At 46.5% G+C, this 21,526-nt stretch overlaps 1 protein-coding gene across 8 annotated transcripts in view; it reads left to right on the top strand.

The window, feature by feature from the left end:
• MPRIP (myosin phosphatase Rho interacting protein) overlaps window positions 1–21,526 on the top strand; it is a 173,686-nt gene that overhangs the window by 139,220 nt on the left and 12,940 nt on the right. For all 8 annotated transcript variants that reach the window (XM_070394047.1, XM_070394052.1, XM_070394049.1 and 5 more), the window contains 6 exons: window positions 1,485–1,632; window positions 15,425–15,542; window positions 16,809–16,968; window positions 18,121–18,240; window positions 19,062–19,148; window positions 19,822–19,984. In XM_070394047.1, coding sequence (XP_070250148.1) covers window positions 1,485–1,632; window positions 15,425–15,542; window positions 16,809–16,968; window positions 18,121–18,240; window positions 19,062–19,148; window positions 19,822–19,984 — 796 coding nt within the window. The remainder of the gene's footprint in view (window positions 1–1,484; window positions 1,633–15,424; window positions 15,543–16,808; window positions 16,969–18,120; window positions 18,241–19,061; window positions 19,149–19,821; window positions 19,985–21,526) is intronic.

A 21,526-nucleotide genomic window follows, 5' to 3' on the forward strand; every position in this document is an offset into this window, starting at 1 on the left:
AGCATATCATTAGCATATTACACTTTGATTGGTTGAATGGTTGACCGGACACTTAGCATATTAGGCTCTTATTATATAGGATTCTAAAGCACTCAAATCAAACTAATACTTATGAGATCTACTGGCTCTGTGTTAACTGAGAAGCCATATGTGAACCAAAGCACCCGGGAGAGAGAAGACGATGGGTTCCGAGCACACAAGAGTCCGTGCCACAGCTCGAGGGTTCCTCCAGCGTCCTTTCGTATGAGGTGGTGGAAGGAGACCACCGGCTGCCAGAAGGAGACTCTGGGGAAAGTAATGCCCAGTTAATGGTGAACACAGTTAAAACCATATCCCCTTTGCAGCAAATCTGCTGCAGTGAAATCCAAACTCTGATCATGAGTTTAGAAAAACTGAACTGAGGCCCTCAGGAAAGCCTCAGTTACTGTGGGGGCTCAGACACCCGGGTGGGTTTGTTTTTTGTTTTTTCTTAAATTCATGTATCTTCTTGGGAAGATAGAGCCTCCACTTGCATTTGGAATGGGTCATAGCCACATTCTTCCACTTTTTAAAAATCACTGGAAGGCCCGATCCCTATTCAGAAACAGATTTTGCAAGGGATTTAGACAGAAAGTGTGACTCCGTGCACAAAACAGCTACACAGACCTCCTTACATCTGTGGGGCACACTCACCTGCCCTGTTAAGAACAACTGATAAGCCAGGCCTGGACTTCCTGGTGTAGCGTGTGGGATGGTTGGATCCCTTCTTAGAGATCCTGTGTCCTTCCCCTGCACTCCTGTGTGCCCATGTAATAAACTGCCCCAGCCTGTAACAGGTGTAGACAAGTTGGAGAGCAGTATTTCTATTATGTGTCCCAGTGTAGTTAGTGGAGTCACTAATTACTGCCCCTCTGTACTCCTTCAAAGGAAATAGAAGGAAGACAGGCTGGAAGGGAAGAGAGCATGTAGCCTAATGTAACCCCTCGTGGACACTGCAGAGGTGTGACCAGGTGAGGGTGGCTAGCTCGTCAGTGCAGGGCTAGCCCCATGGAGCCCTCAGCTCACAAAGTCATGACTATGACTTATTTTTGAAATGCCCAGTTTGTGACTGACACAGTGCTACTCACTGTATGAACTCAAATCAGACACGGCCAGCCTCTGCAAATTCATTCTCCTCTCTCCCTCTTGTCAGTCCGACCTGGCAGTAATTCTATCAGGGCCCAGAATTCCACTGCAGCCACAATACCAACTCATTCCACAGGATTCAGAACAGTCATAGAAATAAGACAATTTATAGTTGTAAACACCCTTTTCTAAGTGCTCTGATAGCATCAGTGAGTCTCCAGACAGCTGTCAGGTGGCCCCGCTGGCTCAGTGCTCGCCTGCAGAGCACGTATTCCTCTATAACAGGAAGCCTGAGAGCAGGCGGGCTGCCGGCTTATCAAACAGGACCCCTGACTTAGAGGTGGTGAAACAAATTGATCGAGCTCCTTTGCATCTTGCAGGCCACCTGCGAACGAGGGTTTGCAGCAATGGAAGAAACGCACCAGAAGAAAATTGAAGATCTCCAGAGGCAGCACCAGCGAGAGCTGGAGAAGCTTCGAGAGGAAAAAGACCGCCTCCTGGCTGAGGAGACTGCAGCCACCATCTCAGGTGGGAGCTGGCAGGTGGTGGGTTAGCCGGAGGGCAGGACAGGTGGAAGACTCCCGGAGCTGGCGGCACAGCGCAGTTAGGACTGCTCTTCGTGCTGTCATTGGGTTAAGATTTAAGCTTCCTGATCCAAGGATATTTTATTTTATTTTTCAGTTGCGGTTTACATTCCATATTAGTTTGTGTTCATTTCAGCTGTGTAACATAGTGGTTAGACAGTCACTTTACAACGTGTTCCCCCAATACTTCCAGTCCCCACCTGGCACCACACGTAGTAATTACAATATATTTTTTTTAAATATATTTTATTGATTCCTTACAGAGAGGAAGGGAGAGGGATAGAGAGTTAGAAACATCGATGAGAGAGAAACATCGACCAGCTGCCTCCTGCACACTCCCCACTGGGGATGTGCCCGCAACCAAGGTACATGCCCTTGACCGGAATCGAAACTGGGACCCTTCAGCCCGCAGGCCGGCGCTCTATCCACTGAGCCAAACCGACCAGGGCTGTAATTACAATATTATTGACTATATTCCGTATGCTATACCTTACATCCCCTTGACTATTTTGTAACTACCAATTAGTACTTCTTAATCCCTTCACCTTTTTCACCTTGTCCCCGAACTCCCTCCCATCTGGCAACCATCAGTCTGTTCTCTATATGTATAAGCGTGTTTCTGTTTTGTTGTTCACTTAGATTCCACATATAAGTGAAATCATGGTATTTCTCTTTCTCTGACTGACTTAATTCACTTAGCATAATACCCTCTAAGTCCATCCATGCTGTCTCAGATAGTAAGATTTCATTCTTTTTTATGACCGAGTAATGTTCCAGTGTGTGTGTGTATGTGTATGTGTATATGTATATGTGTGTGTGTGTGTGTGTGTGCGCGCACGCGCGTGTATCTCCCAGCTTTTTAGCCAGTCATCTGTTGGTGGGCACTTGGGTTGCTTCCATATCTTAGCTATTGTAAATAATGCTGCAACGAGCATAGCAGTGCATAAACTCTTTTGAATTAGTGCTTTGGGTTTCTTCAGATACATACCCAGAAGTAGAATCATTGGGTTATAAGGAAGTGCCATTTTTAATTTTTTGAGGACCCTCCGTACTGTTTTTCATAGTGACTGCACCAGTCTACATTCCCACCAACAAGACACAAGGGTTTCCTTTTCTCCACATACTTGCCAACACTTGTTGTTTGTTGATTTACTGATGGTAGCCATTCTGACAAGTGTGAGGTGATATCTCATTGTGGTTTTAATTTGCATTTCTCTGTTGATTAGTGACTTTGAGCATGTTCTCATATATCTATTGGCCATCTGTATGTCCTCTTTGGAGAATTGTCTATTCAGGTCCTCTGACCATCTATTAATTGGATTGTTTGGTTTGGGGTGTTGAGTAGTATGAGTTCTTTATAAAATTTTGGATGTTAACCCTTTATATCATTGGCAAATATCTTCTCTTCAGTAGGTTGTCATTGCATTTTGTTGATGGTTTACTTTGCTGTGCCAAAACTTTAGTTTGATGTAGTCACATTTGTTTATTTTTCTTTTGTTTTTCTAGCCCAAGGAGATATATCAGAAAAAATTGATAAGAGGAATATCTGACATTTTACTGCCTGAAATATTACAGAATTGTAAAAATTTTGAATATTAACCCCTTATTAGATATGTCTTGGTAAATATCTTCTCCCATTCCGTAGGTTGTCTTTGTTTTTTTGTTTGTTTGTTTTTTTAATTAAATCTTTATTGTTCAGATTATTACATTGGTTCCTCTTTTTTCCCACCATAACTCCCCTCTACCCAGTTCCCACCCCACCCTCCGCCTCACTCCCCACCCACTGTCCTCATCCATAGGTGCACGATTATTGTCCAATATCTTCCCGCACACCCCACACCCCTTTCCCCGCCTCCCCCCAAGAATAGTCAGTCCATTCCCTTTCTATGTCCCTGATTCTATTACAATCACCAGTTCATACTGTTAATCAGATTATTTATTCACTTGATTTTTAGATTCACTTGTTGATAGATGTGTATTTGTTGTTCATAATTTGTATCTTTAATTTTCTCTTCTTCTTCCTCTTCTTAAAGGATACCTTTCAGCTTTTCATATAATACTGGTTTGGTGGTGATGAACTCCTTTAGCTTTTTCTTATCTGTGAAGCTCTTTATCTGACCTTCACTTCTGAATGATAGCGTTGCTGGATAAAGTAATCTTGGTTGTAGGTACTTGGTATTCATCACTTTGAATATTTCTTGCCATTCCCTTCTGGCCTGCAAAGTTTCTGTTGAGAAATCAGCTGACAGTCATATGGGTACTCCCTTGTAGGTAACTGACTTTCTTTCTCTTGCTGCTTTTAGGATACTCTCTTTGTCTTTTGCTCTTGGCATTTTAATTATGATGTGTCTTGGTGTGGTCCTCTTTGGATTCCTTTTGTTTGGGGTTCTATGCACTTCCTGGACTTGGAAGTCTATTTCTTTCACCAGGTAGGGGAAGTTTTCTGTCATTATTTCTTCAAATAGGTTTTCAATATCTTGCTCTCTCTCTTCTTCTGGCACCCCTATAATTCTGATGTTGGTACGCTTGAAGCTGTCCCAGAGGCTCCTTACACTATCTTCGTATTTTGGGATTCTTTTTTCATTTTGCTTTTCCAGGTTTGGTGTTTTTTGCTTCTTCATATTTCAAATCTTTGACTTGATTCTTGCGATCCTCTGGTCTGCTATTGGGAGTCTGTATAATATTCTTTATTTCAGTCAGTGTATGCTTAATTTCTAGTTGGTCCTTTATCACAACATCGAGGGTCTCACTAGATTTCTTGAGGATCTCACTACATTTATCGGCGGTCTCACCAGTCTTTTCGAGGATCTTACTAAATTTATCGGCGGCTTCTAGGCAGTTCTTTAAAGACCTTAAAAGTGTGGTTTTGAACTCTATATCCAGCAGTTTGCTTTCCTCCATTTCTGTCATTTGTGTCCTGTTTCTTTGTCTTGGCATTTTTTATGCTTTGCTGTGTCGCTAGAGTGCCTTTCTGTGCTAAGTGTCCCAATTACCTGAGGTAGACACTCTTGGTGCACCCCCTTGTGGTCTTTGTGCACAGTCTTGTTGTTGTTAAGCCTTGATTGTTGTAGTTATCACTGGGAGGAATTGACCTTCAGGCCAATTGGCTGTGAGAATCAGCTGTGTCTGCAGTGGGAGAACTTCTGTGCTGGAGACACCCCTCTGGGGCAAGACTTGCTTCAATGGGGCTTTGGTGCTCACTGAGTCTGCCCCCTGAGTGTGTCCTTTATGGTTCCACGAAGCTGCAAACTGGATGGTCCCACTCTGACCTCTGGGTTTCCTGGCTCCTGGATCTCTAGGGAGGTGGTAATCTAGCCTTTGCCTGAGGCTATCCAGCAAAAGCCTCCCTGCAGGGCTTGGGCAGGGCAGGTCCCACGGGATCAACAGGGTGTGGCTAGCAGTTATGGCTGCTTTCAGTCTTGCCCTCAGAGGCTCTGCTTCTCAGTGTCCCGGTAATCGCTGCAAGCCCCTCAGAGAGAAAGCTGCCCTCGGGTTCCGACCGATGCCAGACAGTCCCGATTCTCCCGTATGAGTCTGGGTCCCTAGAGACTCGCCCGGAACTGGAGCTCCGAGCCTGAGACTCCCTCCCGATTGAAAACGACAACACCGCCCTCAGCCGCCAGCCCGCTCCGCATGCACCTCCGCACCTTAGTATTTTACTTCCGTACTGCTCCTCCTCTGAGTCTCGGTATGCTTTTCTCTTTCCTTCTAGTTGTAGACTTTCCACTCAGCCAGCCTTCCTGCGGTTCTGGATGATGTCCGTTCCGTCTTTTAGTTGTATTTTTGAAGTGGTTGTTCGAGGCAGCAAACTCCAGTGTTTACCTATGCCGCCATCTTGGTTTTCTCTGTTGTCTTTGTTTTTTAAAAAGTATTTTATTTATCTATCTATCTATCTAACCTCATCTGAGGATATGCTTATCGATTGAGAGAGAGAGAGAGAGAGAGAGAGAAACATCAATTGGTTGCCTTCCATACATGCTCTGAAAAAAGATCAAACACACAGCCTTTTGGTATACAGATGATGCTCCACACAGGCCAGGGCAGTGTTTTTTAATTGTATTTAATTTTTATTATTAAATCGTTATTATTGAAAGTATTATGTATGTCTCCCTTTTCCCCATTGACCCCCTCTAGCCCACCCCTGCCCCCACCCCAGTCTTTCACCACCCTATTTGTCTGTGTCCATGGGTTATGCATATATCCATACCAGGTTTTGATTAATTACCTCCCACCCACCCTACTCCCCCACCTTCCCTCCAAGATTCAGCACTCTGTTCCATGCTTCCATGTCTCTGGATCTGTTCTGTTTATCAGTTTATTTTGTTAATTAGATTCCACATATGAGTGAGATCATGTGATACTTATCTATCTCTGACTGACTTATTTCACTTAGCATGATACCCTCCAGGTCCCTCCATGCTGTCTCAAAGGGTAAGAGATTCTTTTTTACTGCTGCATAGTATCCCATGGTGTAAATGTACCACAGCTGTTTTATCCACTCACCTACTGATGGGCACTTGGCTGATTCCAGATCTTAGCTATTGTAAATTGTGCTGCTATGAACACAGGGGTACACACATTCTTTCTGATTGGTGTTTTGGGTCTCTTAGGATATGTTCCTAAAAGTGGGATCACTGAGTCAAATGGCAGTTCCATATTTAATTTTTTGAGGGAACTCCATACTGTTTTCCATAATGGCTGCATCAGTCTGTATTCCCACCAGCTGTGCACTAGGGTTCCCTTTCTCCACATCCTCGCCAGCACTTGTCATTTGTGGATTTGTTGATGGTAGCCATTCTGAGAGGTGTGAGGTGATGCCTCATTGTTGTCTTAATTTGCATCTCTCTGATTATCAGTGACTTTGAACATTTTTTCATACGTCTCTTGGACATCTGTATGTTCACTTTGGAGATTTTTTTTAATTGGATTGTTTGTCTTTCTTTTGTTAAGGTGTATGAGTTCCTTATATATTTTGGAAATTAACCCTTTATCAGATGGATCATTGCCAAATATGTTTCCCATACAGTGGGCTTTCTTGTTGTTTTGTTGATGGTTTCTTTTGCTGTGCAGAAGCTTTTCATTTTTATGTAGTCCCATTTGTTTATTTTCTCATTAGTTTCCTTTGCCCTAAGATGTATCCATAAACATACTGCTATAAGAGATGTCTGAGATTTTGCTTCCTATGGTTTCTTCTAGGATTTTTATGGTTCCACAACTTAATTTTAAGTCTTTTATCCATTTTGAGTTTATTCTTGTGTATGGTTTAAGTTGGTGGTCTAGTTTCATTTTTTTGCATGTATCTGCCCAATTTTCCCAACACCATTTATTGAAGAGACTGTCTTGACTCTATTGTATACTCTTGCCTCCTTTGTCAAATATTAATTGACCATAATGGTGTGGGTCAATATCTGGGGTCTCTGTTCTGTTCCATTGATATGTATGCCTGTTCTTGTGCCAGTACCAGGCTGCTTTGATTACGGTGGCTTTGTAGTATAACTTGATATCTGGTATTGTGATTCCTCCAACTTTGTTCTTCTTTCTCCAGATTGCTGCAGCTATTCGGGGTCCTTTTTGGTTCCATATAAATTTTTGGAGTGTTTGTTCTAGGTCTGTGAAATATGCTGTTGGTATTTTAATAGGAATTGCATTGAATCTGTAGATTACTTTGGGTAGCATGGACATTTTAATGATGTCAATTCTACGAATCATTAAACACGTTATATTTTTCCACTTGTTTATATCTTCTTCTCTCTCTTTTTTCAATGTCCTTTAGTTTTCCGAGTACAAGTCTTTTATCTCCTTGGGTTAAGTTTATTACTAAGTATCTTAATTTTTTGGTTGCCAAGGTAAATGGGAATGTTTGTTTAGTTTCTCTTTCTGAGAATTCATAATTACTGTATAAAAAAGCCATTGATTTTTGGGTGTTGGATTTTGTATCCTGCTACATTGCCAAATTCATTTATAAAATCTATAATTCGGATGTTGGTACACTTGAAGTTGTCCCAGAGGCTCCTTACACTATCTTCATATTTTTGGATTCCTTTTTTCTTTTTGTTTTTCCGGTTGGGTGTTTATTGCTTCTTCGTATTTCAAATCTTTGACTTGATTCTTACGATCCTCTGGTCTGCTGTTGGGAGTCTGTATAATATTCTTTATTTCAGTCAGTGTATGCTTACTTTCTAGTTGGTCCTTTTTCATTTCCTCGAGGGTCTCACTAGATTTCTTGAGGGTCTCACTAAATTTATCGGCGGTTTCTAGAAAATTCTTGAAAAACCTTATAAGTGTGGTTTTGAACTCTATATCCTGTAGTTTGCTTTCCTCCATTTCTGTCATTTGTGACCTGTTTCTTTGTCTCCGCATTTTGGCTGCCTCCCTGTGTTGATAGAGTGGCTTTGTGTGCTAGGTGTCCTATAGGGCCCAGTGGCTCAGCCTCCCCAATTACCTGAGATGGACACTCTTGATGCACCCCTTTGTGGGCTGTGTGCACAGTCTTGTAGTTAAGCCTTGATTGTTGTAGGTATCACTGGGAGGAATTGACCTCCAGGCCAATTGGCTGTGAGAATCAGCTGTGTCTGTAGTGGGAGAACTTCTGTGCTGGAGACACCCTTCTGGGGCAAGACTTGCTTCATTGGGGCTTTGGTGCTCACCAAGTCTGCCCCTGAGTGTGTCCCTTATGGGTCTAAGGAGTTGTAATCTGGATGGTCCCACTCTGACCACTGGGTACACTGGCTCTTGGATCTCTAAGGAGGTGCTAATTTAGCCTCTGCCTGAGGCTACCCAGCAGGAGCTATGAAGAGATCTGCAGATTCCTCTTCTTTGTTTGGGGTTTGGAGGTGCCCAGATGAGGCCCAGCTATGAAGCAGTGCAAGCTGCTGTGGGGCCTTGGGCCTTCTTTTGGATTTTCTGGGTCTCTCTGGCCCAGCTGCAGTTTGTTAGGTAATTTTAGATTGCAGAGGGCCAAGCCATTTATATGCAAAAGCCTCTGCACACAGCTTGGGTGGGGCAGGGTCTCAGGGAATCAACAGGGCGGAGCAAACAGCTATGGCTGATCCTCAGTCCTACCCTAAGAGGCCCCGTGTCTCAGTGTTCCGGTAATCGCTGAGAGCACCTCTGAGAGAAAGCCGCCCTCAAGTTCCGACCAATGCCAGACAGTCCAGTTTCTCCCCGTGTGAGTCTGGGTCCCCAGAGACTCACCCGGAACTGGAGTTCAGAGCCGTTGGGAGCTTGAGACTCCCTCCCGATTGAAAAAGACAACCGTGTCCTCAGTTGCCAGACCTTTTCGCGTGCGCCTCTGTACCTCTGCACTTTACTTCCGAACCTCCTCTGAGTCTCAGTGTGCTTTTCTCTTTCCGTCTAGTTGTAGAATTTCCACTCAGCCAGCCTTCCTGTGGTTCTGGATGATGTCCGTTTTGTCTTTTAGTTGTATTTTTGAAGTGGTTGTGCAAGGCAGCAATTTCCAGTGTTTACCTATGCCGCCATCTTGGTTTCTCCCTGCTGAGAGTTTCTTATCATAAATGGATGCTGGATTTTGTCAAATGCTTTTTCTTCATCTATTGAGATCATTGTGTGATTTTTATTTGTTTTGTTTATATGGTATATCATGTTAATTGTGGATATTATACCAACCTTGCATCACAGGAATAAATCACACTTGATCATAGTGTATGATCATTTTAATGTGTTGCTGGATCTGGTTTGTTCATATTTGGTTGAGAATTTTTGCATCTATGTTCATCAGGGATGTTGGTGTATAATTTTCTCTCTTTTTAGTGTCTTTATTTGGCTTTGGAATTAGGGTAATGCTAGCCTCATAAAATGAGCTTGGGAATCTTCCTTCCTCTTGCCTTTTTTTTTTGTTAATCCTCACCTGAGGATATTTTTCCATTGCTTTTCAGAGAGTGGAAAGGTGGGGTATGGGGATTCTATCGATTTGAAAGAGAGACATCGACTGTTTGCCTTCCATATGCACCTGACTAGGGATGAGAGTGAACCCGCAACCCAGGTACGTGTCTTGACCAGGAATTGAACCCACAACCCTTCAGTGTGGGGGCCAACGCTCTTACCGGCCAGGACCCTCCTCTTATATTTTTTGAAATAGTTTAAGGATAGGTGTTAGTTCTTCTTGGATTGTTTGGTAAAATTCATCTGTGAAGCCATCCGGTCCAGGGCTTTTATTTGATTACAGCTTCCATTTCATTAGTTGTAATCAGTCTGTTCAGATTTTGTGTTTCTTCTTGAATCATTGTTGACAGATTGTATCTTTCTAGGAATTAGTCCATTTCTTCCAGATTGTCCCACTTTTTGGCATGCATTCATTTGTAATATCTTTTTATAATCCTTTGTATTTCTTGGGTGTCATTTGTTACTTCTCTTTCATTTCTGATTTTATTTGGGTCGTCTCTTTTTTCATGATGAATCTGGCTAAAGGTTTATCAATCCTGTTTATCAGTTCATAGAACCAGCTCTTGGTTTCATTGATCCTTTTTTTATTATTATTGAATGTATTGGGATAACATCCCATATAATAAAACCCTAATATGCAAATTGAGCTGCGGAATGACTGGCGGAACAACCAGTCACTATAACACACACTGACCACCAGGGAGAAGACACTCAATGCAGGAGCTGCCCCCTGGTGGTCAGTGCACTCCCATAGGGGGAGCGCCGCTCAGCCAGAAGCTGGGCTCATGGTTGGCGAGCACAGCGGTGGCTCCGCTGCAGACGGACAGTAAGGAGCGAGGGGTCCCAGACTGCGAGAGCCCTGGACTGCAAGAGGGATGTCTGACTGCCGGCTTAGGCCTGATCCCCCCAGGGACATTCCCCAAGGGGTCCCAGACTGCGAGAGAGCACAAGCCGGGCAGAGGGGACCACACCACCCCCCACCCCCAACCCCCGCCCCAGTGCACAAATTTCATGCACTGGGCCTCTAGTTGGTTAATAAAATTATATAGTCTGGCTAGTGTTGCTCAGTGGTTGAGCATCAACCAATGAACCAGGAGGTCAGGGTTTGATTCCCAATCAGAGCATGTACCCAGGTTGCAGTCTCAATCCCCAGGGAATGTCCCCCAGGGGACATTCATAAGACAGCCAATCGATGATTCTATCTCATCATTGATGTTTCTATCTCTCTCCTACTCTCCCTTCTCCTCTGAAATCAATAAAAATATATTTTTTAAAAGAAAAAAGTTATACAGGTTTTCAGTATATACTTCTATAATATGTCATCTGTATTTATCAATCTTTTGCATTGTTTTGCTTGGTTTTTTTTGTTTTTAGGCTCTGTGAATTTCCGTTATAACTGGATTCACTGTGCACCATAGCTCTGGGGTTGTTGTTTTCATTCTCATTTGTCTCAGGGTATCTTTTGATTTCTTTCTTGATCTTATTGTTAACCTGTTCATTGTTTATTAGCCAATTATTTAGCCTCCAAGTGTTTGTGGGTGTTTTGGGGATTTTTTTGTTTTTTCAGTTTTTTTCTTGTAATTGATTTTTAGGTTTATATCATTGTGATCAGAGGATATGCTTGATATTATTTCAGTCTTCTTAAATTTATTGAGACTTAATTTGAGTCCTTATATCCTAGAGAATGCTCCATGTGTACTTGAAAAGAATGTATGTTCTGCTGCTTTGGAGTGAAATGCTCTGAAGTTATCAATTAAATTCATTTCATCTAGTGTATCATTTGTAGTTTCTGTCCTTGTTGATTTTCTGTCGGGAAGATCTATCCATTAATGTCAATGGGGTGTTAAACTCCCTTACTCTGACCATATTACTGTCAATCTCTCCTTTTTTGTCCATCAAGATTTGCTTTACGTATTTAGGTGTTTCTATGTTGGATGCATACATGTTTACAAGGGTTATATCCTCTTGTTGGGTTGCTCCCTTTATCATTATGTAATGTCCTTCTTTGTCTCTTATTTCAGCCTTTGTTTTAAAATCTATTTTGTCTTTCATAAGTCCTGCTATCCCAGCTTTTCATTTGTATGAAATATCTTTTTTCATCTTTTTACTTTGTTTCTATGTATCTTTCATTCTGAGGTGAGTCTCTTGTAGGCAGCATATATATGGATCTTGTTTTCTTATCCATTTAGCTATCCTATGTCTTTTGATTGGAGCATTTAATCTATCTTAATGTGATGATTGATAGGTACATATTCATTTCCATTTTATTCTGTATAACTATGTTCCTTTATTTTTTCTTCTTCTTCTTAAAGAAGACCCTTTGACATTTCTTACGGTTTAATGAACTCCTTTAGCTTGTTCTCATCTAGGAAGTATATATATGTATGTATGTATGTATGTATGTGTGTGTGTGTGTGTGTGTGTATATATATATATATATATATATATATATATATATATATATATATGCTTAAGCGACCATCACAACCAAACAGACGACCGAACAGGATGTGTGGGGCGACCAGGCTCGGGGTTAGTGAGGGGCGACCAAATAACCAAGCAGCAGGCTGCGTAAAATGACCAGGCCGGCAGAGGGGTTAGTGAGGGGCGACCAAACGACTAAGCAGCAGGCTGTGTGGGGTGACCAGGCCCACGGGGGGGAGGGGGGGGACAGTTGGGGGCAACCAGGCTGGTAGGGGGGGGCGACCAGGCCAGCAGGGGGGCAGTAAGGGGCGACCAGACCAGCGGGGGGGGGGAGCAGTTAGGGGCGACCAGGCTGGCGGGTAGGGGCAGTTGGGGGCCACTAGGCCAAGGTGGGGGCAGTTTGGGGTGACCAGGCCAGCAGGGGGGGCAGTTAGGGGCAATCAGGCAGGCAGACAGGTGAGGAGTTAGGAGCCAGTGGTCCCAGATTGTGAGAGGGATATCATCCCCCAAGGGGTCCCGGATTGGAGAGGGTGCAGACTAGGCTGAGGGGACCCCCACCCCCCCGTGCACGAATTTTGTGCACTGGGCCTCTAGTGTGTGTGTGTGTATGATCGAGCAGCAGGCTGCATGGGGCAACCAGGCCAGCAGGGGGGTTAGTGAGGGGCGACCAAATGACCGAACAGCAGGCTGCGTGGGGCGCAGAGAGGAAGGAAGAGGGAGAGAGAGGTAGAAACATCAATGATGAGAGAGAATCATGCCCCCCACTGGGGATTGAGCCCACAACCTGGGCATGTGCCCTTGACCAGACTCAAACCTGGGACCCTTCAGTCTGTAGGCCGACACTCTATCCACCGAGCCAAACCAGGTAGGGCTAGGAAGCTGTTTATCTTGCTTCAATCTTAAATGTTAGCTTTGCTGGGTAGAGTAGCCTTGGTTGTAAGTCCTTTCTTTTCATCACTTTGAATATTTTGTGCTAATCCCTTCTGGTCTGAAATGTTTGTGTTGAGAAATCAGGTGACAGTCTTATGGAAACTCCCTTGTAGGTAACTGTCTTTCTCTTGCTGCTTTTGGAACTCTAATTTTGTCTTAACCTTTTCCATTTTAATTATGATATGTCTTGGTGTGGGCCTCTGTGGCTTCATCTTGGTTGGGACTCTGTGCTTCCTGTACTTGCGTGACATTTTCTTTCACCAGGTTAGGGAAGTTTTCAATCTTTATTTCTTCAAATAGGTTCTCAATGCCTTGCTCTCTCCCTTGTCGTTCTGGTACCCCCATGATACAAATGTTATTATGCTTGTTGTTGTCTCAGAGGTTCCTTAAACTATCCTCATTTTTTGTTGTTGCTTTGTTTGAATGTTTTCTGCTACCTTGTCTTTCAAATTGCTGATTTGGGATTCTGCTTCATCTAACCTGCCGTTGATTCCTTCTAGTATATTCTTCATTTTAGATATTATATTCTTCATTTCTGCCTGCTTCAATTTTATGATTTCTACATCCTTTTTTATGTTTGCTATCTCTTTAAGTTCTCACTGAGTTCATCCATTCTTCCCCTAGGTTCTTTGAGCATCTTTATAACCATTGTTTTGAACTCTTTATCTGGTAGATTGCTTATCTCCATTTCTTTATAGTTTGTTTTTGTTTTGTTTTTTGCCTGGAGATTTCTCCTGTTATTTTATTGGGGCATGTTTCTTTGTCTCCCCTTTGGCTGGTTTTCTATATCAGCGGTTGCCATCCAGTGGTCCACAGACCACTGGTGGTCCATGAGGTCCGAAAGGTTGGCGACCGCTGTTCTATGTTTTATGTTGTTTGTGTGTGTTGGGTAAATCTGCTAGGCCTTGCGGTTGGTATGGTGGCCTTACATAGCAGGTGCCCTGTGGGGCTCAGTGGCATCGTCTCCCTGGTTACCTGATCTAGGTGCTCCAGAAATGTGCCTTTTATGGAATACGTGGGCCTTCCTGTTGCAGTTGAGTCTTGGATTATTGTTGGCCCATTCATGGGTGGAGTTATGAGGATCCACCCCAACCACAGTATACCAGCCACTGTGCGTGGGCTGGCCCCACACAGCAGGATTTGCCGCAGCAACATCTTTTGTTTGCCAAGATCTCCCCCTGCGTGGTCCGGTGTGTTTGTTCTGGGGCCTTTGGCAGGGAGGGACTCGGCTGCAGGTCAATGTCAGGGCAGTCTGGCCACCAGGAGAGTCTGCACCGAGGCCAGGCTGGCCACAACTAGCTGATTCTTCTGCAGGCATGAGCTCTGCAGGACAGGGAGTCCGGGGAATGGGTTCGTGCACTCCCCCAGGCTGTATGGAGGGGAGTATCCACCCAGGAAAGATGGCTTCTGTAAGCTGTGTGTACTGGCCCTTGGAGAGGATGCCTGGGTTTCTAATGGGCTCTTTTCTCTCCCTGGCAGACAGAGTCCCAACTGATTTTCATAGCCAGGTTTTATGTGGGCCCCTCTTCCTGGTCTGTACAGGGGAGCCTGGCATGGGGTTGCTGACCTCCCTAGCACTCAGCCCCTCTGGGGAAAAGGCTCTGAGCTGCCCTCAGTGCCCATGAGGTACTCCTCAGAGGGACCTCTACAGCTGAGATAGCCCTTCGATTCTCAGTAGCCACACATGTGAGCAGGACCACCCTTTTTGCGTCTCTGCCCTTCCTGGGGGCCTGACGTGGTTTCTCGTGTAAATCCTTGGTTATGAGACTTCTGTTCAGCTAGTTTTCAGTTGGTTATTCAGGTTTATTGTTCTGTAATTTAATTATAATTCCAGTTTGGACCAGGGAGGATGTGAAGTAGCTTGCATCTACTCTGCCACTATCTTGGATCCCCCAAGAAAATAATTCTTTGACAATTCTCTCTGCATAAAAGGCTGGTGTAAGGAGCTCTTTCAGATCTTGCAAGCCTAGAGCCAGCCCTCCAGCTCTCTGTGGCCACCAACACGCCCAGTTACATGTGAGCAGCTATCCCAGCTTCCTCAGTCCCATTAGGGCCTTTTGACCTCTGCCCAGAGTTGCCTGTAACATCAGAGTACAAAGATTTTGTAGCTTCTACCTGGCAAAGAGCTTTGTCACAGAGCCGGTGCGCTCTTTCTGAGAAATCACAGTGCCCTCAGTTTCGAGTTGCCCTCTTTATGTCATTGTACTTGACGGTGGTCTATTATTCTAGTACCCAGGAAGAAATACACTAACCTGGAAGCTTGCTTGGGTTGTAAACTCAGGCTTGAATTAACACTTATTTAATCAGTTTGGTGTTCTTTTAACATCAAAAGAACAAATGAACCTGCATCCACCCTGAGAATGGGTTTTGGGAGAGGCCAGCCCGACTGCCAATAGGTGAAGCATTAGCTGTGGGGAACTGTCATATCTGTCTGTCTGGCCACCCAGCCTTAGTGCTGACGCCTGTGCCCTTGCCTGCAGCTATCGAAGCCATGAAGAACGCCCACCGGGAGGAGATGGAGCGTGAGTTGGAGAAGAGCCAGCGGTCCCAGATCAGCAGCATCAACTCGGACATCGAGGCCCTGCGGCGGCAGTATCTGTACGTCGGCTTCCTGCCCTCGGGAGGGTGGGGATAGCCCTTCAGGGGGAAATCGGTGCCTTTCCGGTGTGTTTGTGGGAGCCACACGGAGACAGGGCCTGAGGTGGCATTGGTGGAGGCCCTGGCACTGAGGGCAGCTCAGAGCCTCTTCTCCAGAGGGGCTGGGCTAAGTGCCCGTGAGGCTCAGCAAGCCACTGGCTCTGGTGGCCCCCGTGGGTGTCTTGTCACTAAAAAACAAACACAGAAACGAATTACTAAAGAATAAGGTGTAAAAAGGAGATTGTATAACTACTGGCCACTTTTCAGGACTGATCTCAGGCTGTCCGGGATTTATTCTCTCCATCAGCTGCTGCTGCCTGAGCAGCGAGGGGGGAGGAATCTGGTCTAGGGCCTGTGCCTGATGCTTCATGCTGTGCATGGGGAGGTGGCCATGCTCCTCCATTTCAGAGAAGCATGTGGGCCGACTTCCTTTGCCTACGCAAGAGACTGGAGGGCCTGCAGCAGCATAGCTGCTCTGATTTTTCCCCTCGTGGAGCTCACGCCACTTGGAGCCTTGAATTGGTTGCTGCGAGAGCCCTGCAGAGCTAGCCTTTGCCAGGATCTTTGTGATGTAAAAGAACCAGGGTCCCTGCCTCTTCCAGGCTCCTGCTCAGGGCAGAGAGGGCCCAGGGCAGTCAGGCTGGGTTGAGGGGTGGCACCCTGTGGACTGCGGTCATACTCGTCTGGGCTAGAGAGGTGACAGGTCCGCAGGGCTGGGCGACTTGCCCTGAGGCTCCTCCTTGTGCCACGAGTGGGAGATGGAGTCCTTCCTGAGGAGCCCACGGTGACGGGAATAACACTACCAGGCTTTGGTTTTTATGGGTCAGGAGAGCCTGGTACTGGGTTATTAGGCACAGATTGCCTCAAAAGTTACTGCCGAAAACAAATTACAAGCCTGACTTCGCTCAGAAGTAGGACATGAGTAAATGAGCTTTCTCCTGCCTTCACAAGAGAAGTGTTTTCTGTGGGCTTTTGAGTTATTTGAAAGAAGACCAGAGAAGGACACAGAATAGATTTTTATGAACCTGAAGTACTTTTTAAGTTTTCTCTTACTTAGCTGGGTACAAACTTTTTGAGACAACAAAAATGCGTAGGGTGGTTCTCTGTTGCTCAACAGTTTTTCTGTTGTCTTGTCATCCCTCAAGCTGCACAGTGGGGACCCGGACCCTTGTGGGGCCGGGGCCTGGGCCTGGGGGAGGGCAGAGGAGTGAGGGTGCCTCTCCGCAGGGAGGAGCTGCAGTCAGTGCAGCGGGAGCTGGAGGTGCTCTCGGAGCAGTACTCGCAGAAGTGCCTGGAGAACGCCCACCTGGCCCAGGCGCTGGAGGCAGAGCGGCAGGCCCTGCGGCAGTGCCAGCGCGAGAACCAGGAGCTCAATGCCCATAATCAGGTGAGCCCACAGCCAAGGGATCCCAGGTTCGAGCTGGGAGCCAGGCCTCTCCAGCTTGTGGGGGGACGCTCACTGCAGGCGGGGAGCTGTGCCAGCCGCTGCAGGAACTGCTGCTTACATTAGAACTCTGCTCACAGGGTGCTGGTGTGGGGCTGCTGGCTCACCTCCCGTGGCTCAGGTTCTCTTCCTGAGCGTCTGAATTTCTGCTTCATCGTCGCTGGGCAGGGCCTGGCAGGGTTATCGCACCATCTGGGTCTCCCATCCTCAAGGCTCAGACTTGTGTTTAAATGTCTCCCAGTCAAGACCATACACTGCTCACATTTATTTTTGTCAGAGTATTTTCAAAATTTGCCTGCTTCTCAGAAAATTGGGGTACATTTAAAGTCCTGGCTAATGGACAGGCTTGAGGTGGGTTAAGTGTGACAAAAGCTCTGTGAGTACCAAACTGGGGCTCCATCCTCCTGACTCACCACTCATCTCCCCAGGCCAGCGGGTCTCAACTTGTGGGTCGCGAACAATGAAAATACATCCTGCATATCAGATATTTACATCACGATTCATAACAGTAGCAAAATGACAGTTATGAAGTAGCAACGAAAATAATTTTATGGTTGGGGGTCACCACAACATGAGGAACTGTGTTAAAGGGTCACGGCATTAGGAAGGTTGAGAACCACTGCCCCAGGCACTGAGCAGCCATGTGTTGGCCTGGCTCAGGCTCAAGACCTCCACAGGCCCGTGGCCACCCTGTGAGGGCACTCGGACTGGGCTGGTTCCGCTTAGTCACTGCAGTGTCCTAAGATTGAAAGAAGGTACAGGAAGTGAGCAGGAGGACCTAATCTTGTAGAAACTCAAATGGGACCAGCCATGAAACAGATGAGCACTCCTTACAGTGATACAAGGGGTTCGGGACAATGAAATCCAGCTGCACGGCTCTGTAAAACACTGCCGAGCCCACACCTAACAGCGTTTACAGGGAGGGGAGCTGCAGGCTGTTACACTGCACATAGTAGCTCTAACATGCAGTCGTGTGCACAAGCACGCTCATGCTGCCTAGTGTTGTGAGAAAGAACCTCTCTTGGTTGTGTCGTGTGATTGCAGCCCCTAAGAACCTCTGCTGAGCGTCCCTGTTTTGTTGTTGCTGTCCCCCAGGAGCTGAACAACCGCCTGGCTGCGGAGATCGCCCGGTTACGGACACTGCTGACAGGGGACGCTGGTGGGGAGGCTGCTGGCTTGCCTCTCACGCAGGGCAAGGATGCCTATGAGTTAGAGGTACTGCTCAGAGCCAGGCCCCCTCTTTGCCCAGCTCTGTACTGCAGAAGCCCCAAGAGGGGACCAAGGAGTGGCCCATAGCTTACAGAATCATTCCAGGCTGAGTCCTGGAGGCAGCAAGAGGGACAGAACATGGAAAGATCCAAATCACCCAGGACAGCTGGAGAAAACAGTTAGCTTCCAGGCAGCATGGGACCCAGGGGAGGGGGGGGGACCCCTGGAGAGACCAGGGGGCCTTTAACCCCATCCTCACTCAACTACCCTCCTCCCTCTGTTTCTGCCACACCTCAAACAGTGACCACCTGAAATGAAATGTTTAATAACTATGTGGACACTGTAGCTGCTTGAGACTCTGTAAAACTATTATTCAAGATCAGGTAGGTTCATCTTAAGCTAGAATGATTGATTTTTATGTATAAGACATCCTTTTATGAAAGCACTTAGATTTCTTCCCATTCAATTAAAATTTCATCATGAAAATATCTCCCACTAAATGATGTGGAAGAGGCAGAGTGCATTCAACAAGGTTCCAGCAGGACCCCTTCACGGACCCTCGCAGGCTTAGTCCCAGGAAACCGCAGTGGCCCCCGGGCTGAGGAAGAGGGGGCCCAGGTCTAGGAGCTGCAGCAATTCTTTTCTTACTATTTCTGTATGTTATCAGTGTTTCAACTTTATTTGCTGGCATTTTCAATTGCAAATTGGTGAGAATGAGAAAAAAATTGTCTACTCCTCAGTGTGTGGAGGGGAGTTCTCTGCTCAACTTTCAGTCTTTGCTCTTTCTTGCTCCTGAATGTCAGTCCCTAATTGCCCTCTCATTCTAGGTTTTATTGCGAGTCAAGGAATCAGAAATACAGTACCTAAAACAGGAGATCAGCTCTCTCAAGGATGAGCTACAGACAGCATTGCGGGTATGGGCACACCGCCGCAGGGTTGGATCTGCAGAATGGGCTGGTGGGGGAGGTGTAGGGACACATGTCTCACAGAGGTCCCTATGCTCAGCAAGTATCTTAGGCTGTTCTAGAGTAGATTTTATTTTCATGAGGAATGTGGTCTGATACTCGAGTTCTCTGAAAAACCAGCCTTCATGCAGGCACCGTAAAAATGAGGTGCCTCCCGGTCTTGCTGTGTCCTTGTTCTCCCTGCCTTCTTTGTGCTTTGTGGGACGGTGAGACCCGAGAGAGATGTCATCCTGGGAAGTGAGAGTGTGGCCAGCTGCCGTCCCCTCCAGGGCATTCTTGGAATCAGAAGAGATGCCAGGATCCCTGAGGGAATCTAAGACAGAGGGGGTTCCAGGCTGATGTCATAGGGTGGTCCTTGGGGGTTAGGTTGCAGCCTGCACCCTGCCTGCACCTACAGCAGCCCCGGCGATCCTGTGCTGTGTTTAGAGTGAGTCTCGGCCCTGCCTATTTTAGTTTGTGTCTAGTTTCTGCCTTTGGAAGAACAGGCAGGGCCCACCTGCCAACCTGCCTCCTCCTCTGCCAATGACATTCCTCAGTCAGTCCCCAGAAGTGTTCCAGCCCCAGCGAGACAGACCTCCTGGCCTGGTTGTCACCGCCGTTGGTCTGTCCTTTTCTTCTCAAGGACAAGAAGTATGCCAGTGACAAGTACAAGGACATCTACAAGGAGCTCAGCATCGTGCGGGCAAAGGCCGACTGCGACATCAGCAGGTTGAAAGAGCAGCTGAAAACAGCCACGGAAGCACTGGGTGACAAGTCCCCCGAGAGCACCCCTGTGGCAGGATATGGTGAGCTCCTCCTGCTCTGGGTTGTGACGCGGTCACTTGGGGGCTTTGTTCATAGAGTTACTGGGACTTAAGTCAAAGCAGAGAACTGGCTTTCATTTTTCTGATTTTAGACTTATATTTCCTTGCAACGGGGTGCAGCCCGAGGGGTGCTGGTCCGTGGACATGGCCGGTGCCTGGGGGAAAAACTTTTCCTGTAGGTGCACTGGTGGCAGGCATTGTGCTGACTGCTCTGAGGGGCAGCCACATGGCATTTATTTTTATTGTAATGACATGGTGTGTTTTCCATTTTCCTAACGAACTCAACAGTTTGGTGGAAGAGGCTCCCCCTAATTGCTTGATCCTGGAGTTTTACCATAAAATCTGCAGAAGGCCATGGGAGGAGGAGCCAAGGAGGGTGCTCCCTGCTGAAAAGATGTCCTAGCTCACTAATACCCAAGAAATTTAACTTTTTCCTCTCGTCTACCAAGCATTCATGATAGCGACAGTATTGATGGATGGGTGGAGAGAAGTCGCTTGCATTGCTGCTGGAAGGATAAGGTAGCACTTTCTGGAAGGCAGTGAAGCAATATGTAGCAAAATTTAAAATCAAACTATAGGCTGACTCTGGGTAGCAGTGGCTGCTGCTCAGGGGAGCCCCAGGTAGCCAGGAGACAGAGAAGAGGACTTAGAACTAGGGGAGAATATGTGCATTTGGTGACCTACCAATTTAACTTCTGGAAAAAGCAAGTGCATGGCATGTGCCAGCAAGATGTCTAGCACTGTGTACAGGAGCAAACCCTGACTCCACCGGACAGTCCTCTCGTCCTCAAACAGGGTTCTTTCAGCCATGATGTCACGACACAATGGAATGCAATGCAGTTCTTAAAGGAGGTCAGGTAAAGGGGCCTCTGGTGAGGATGGTGGCGTAGGTGACTGCGGATCCCCTCCCACAACCATATCAAACCACAGTTGAACTACAGAACAGCCATTATTCAGAACCGCCTGCAATCTAACTGAACAGAACCCCTGTAAATAAAGATATAAGGACGCCACATTGAGACTGGTAGGACAGGCAGAGATGCAGAAGGGGCAGGACCCACACCCACTTGTGGCGGTTCAGTATCGGGAGGGATATCTCAGTTTTGCAGGTGCCCCTGAGGAGTGAGGGGTCCCAGCCCCTGCAGGCTCTCGGACCCAGGGTTCCAGAGCTAGAAAGAGAAGCCTCATAACTTTCAGCCGTGAAAACCAGTGGGGATGGTGGCTGAGTGAGATGGAGGCTGCTAAAGTCCCGAGTATTCTTAAAGGGCCCAAACAGACTTACTCAAACTCACTCACTCTGAACTCCATTGCTGGGGCAGCAGCTCGAACGGTGCCAGGACATATGGGAAGGACCTGAATTGTTTGGCTTTGGGGCTAGAGTTGGAGGGACAGCTTTGTTCCACACAGAACTGCTGGCCGAGGCCATTGTTCCTTAGCTCAGGCCTCCCTCCACAGAGCCGGCAGGCTTGCACCATATCTGCGCTTCCTCCATCTGGCAGTTCCCCTCCCCCGGTGATTCCCTGA

Source organism: Myotis yumanensis, unplaced genomic scaffold (assembly GCF_028538775.1).
Source record: "Myotis yumanensis isolate MYYU_CA2020_CCGP unplaced genomic scaffold, mMyoYum1.0.hap1 SCAF_16, whole genome shotgun sequence".
NCBI lineage: Eukaryota > Metazoa > Chordata > Mammalia > Chiroptera > Vespertilionidae > Myotis > Myotis yumanensis.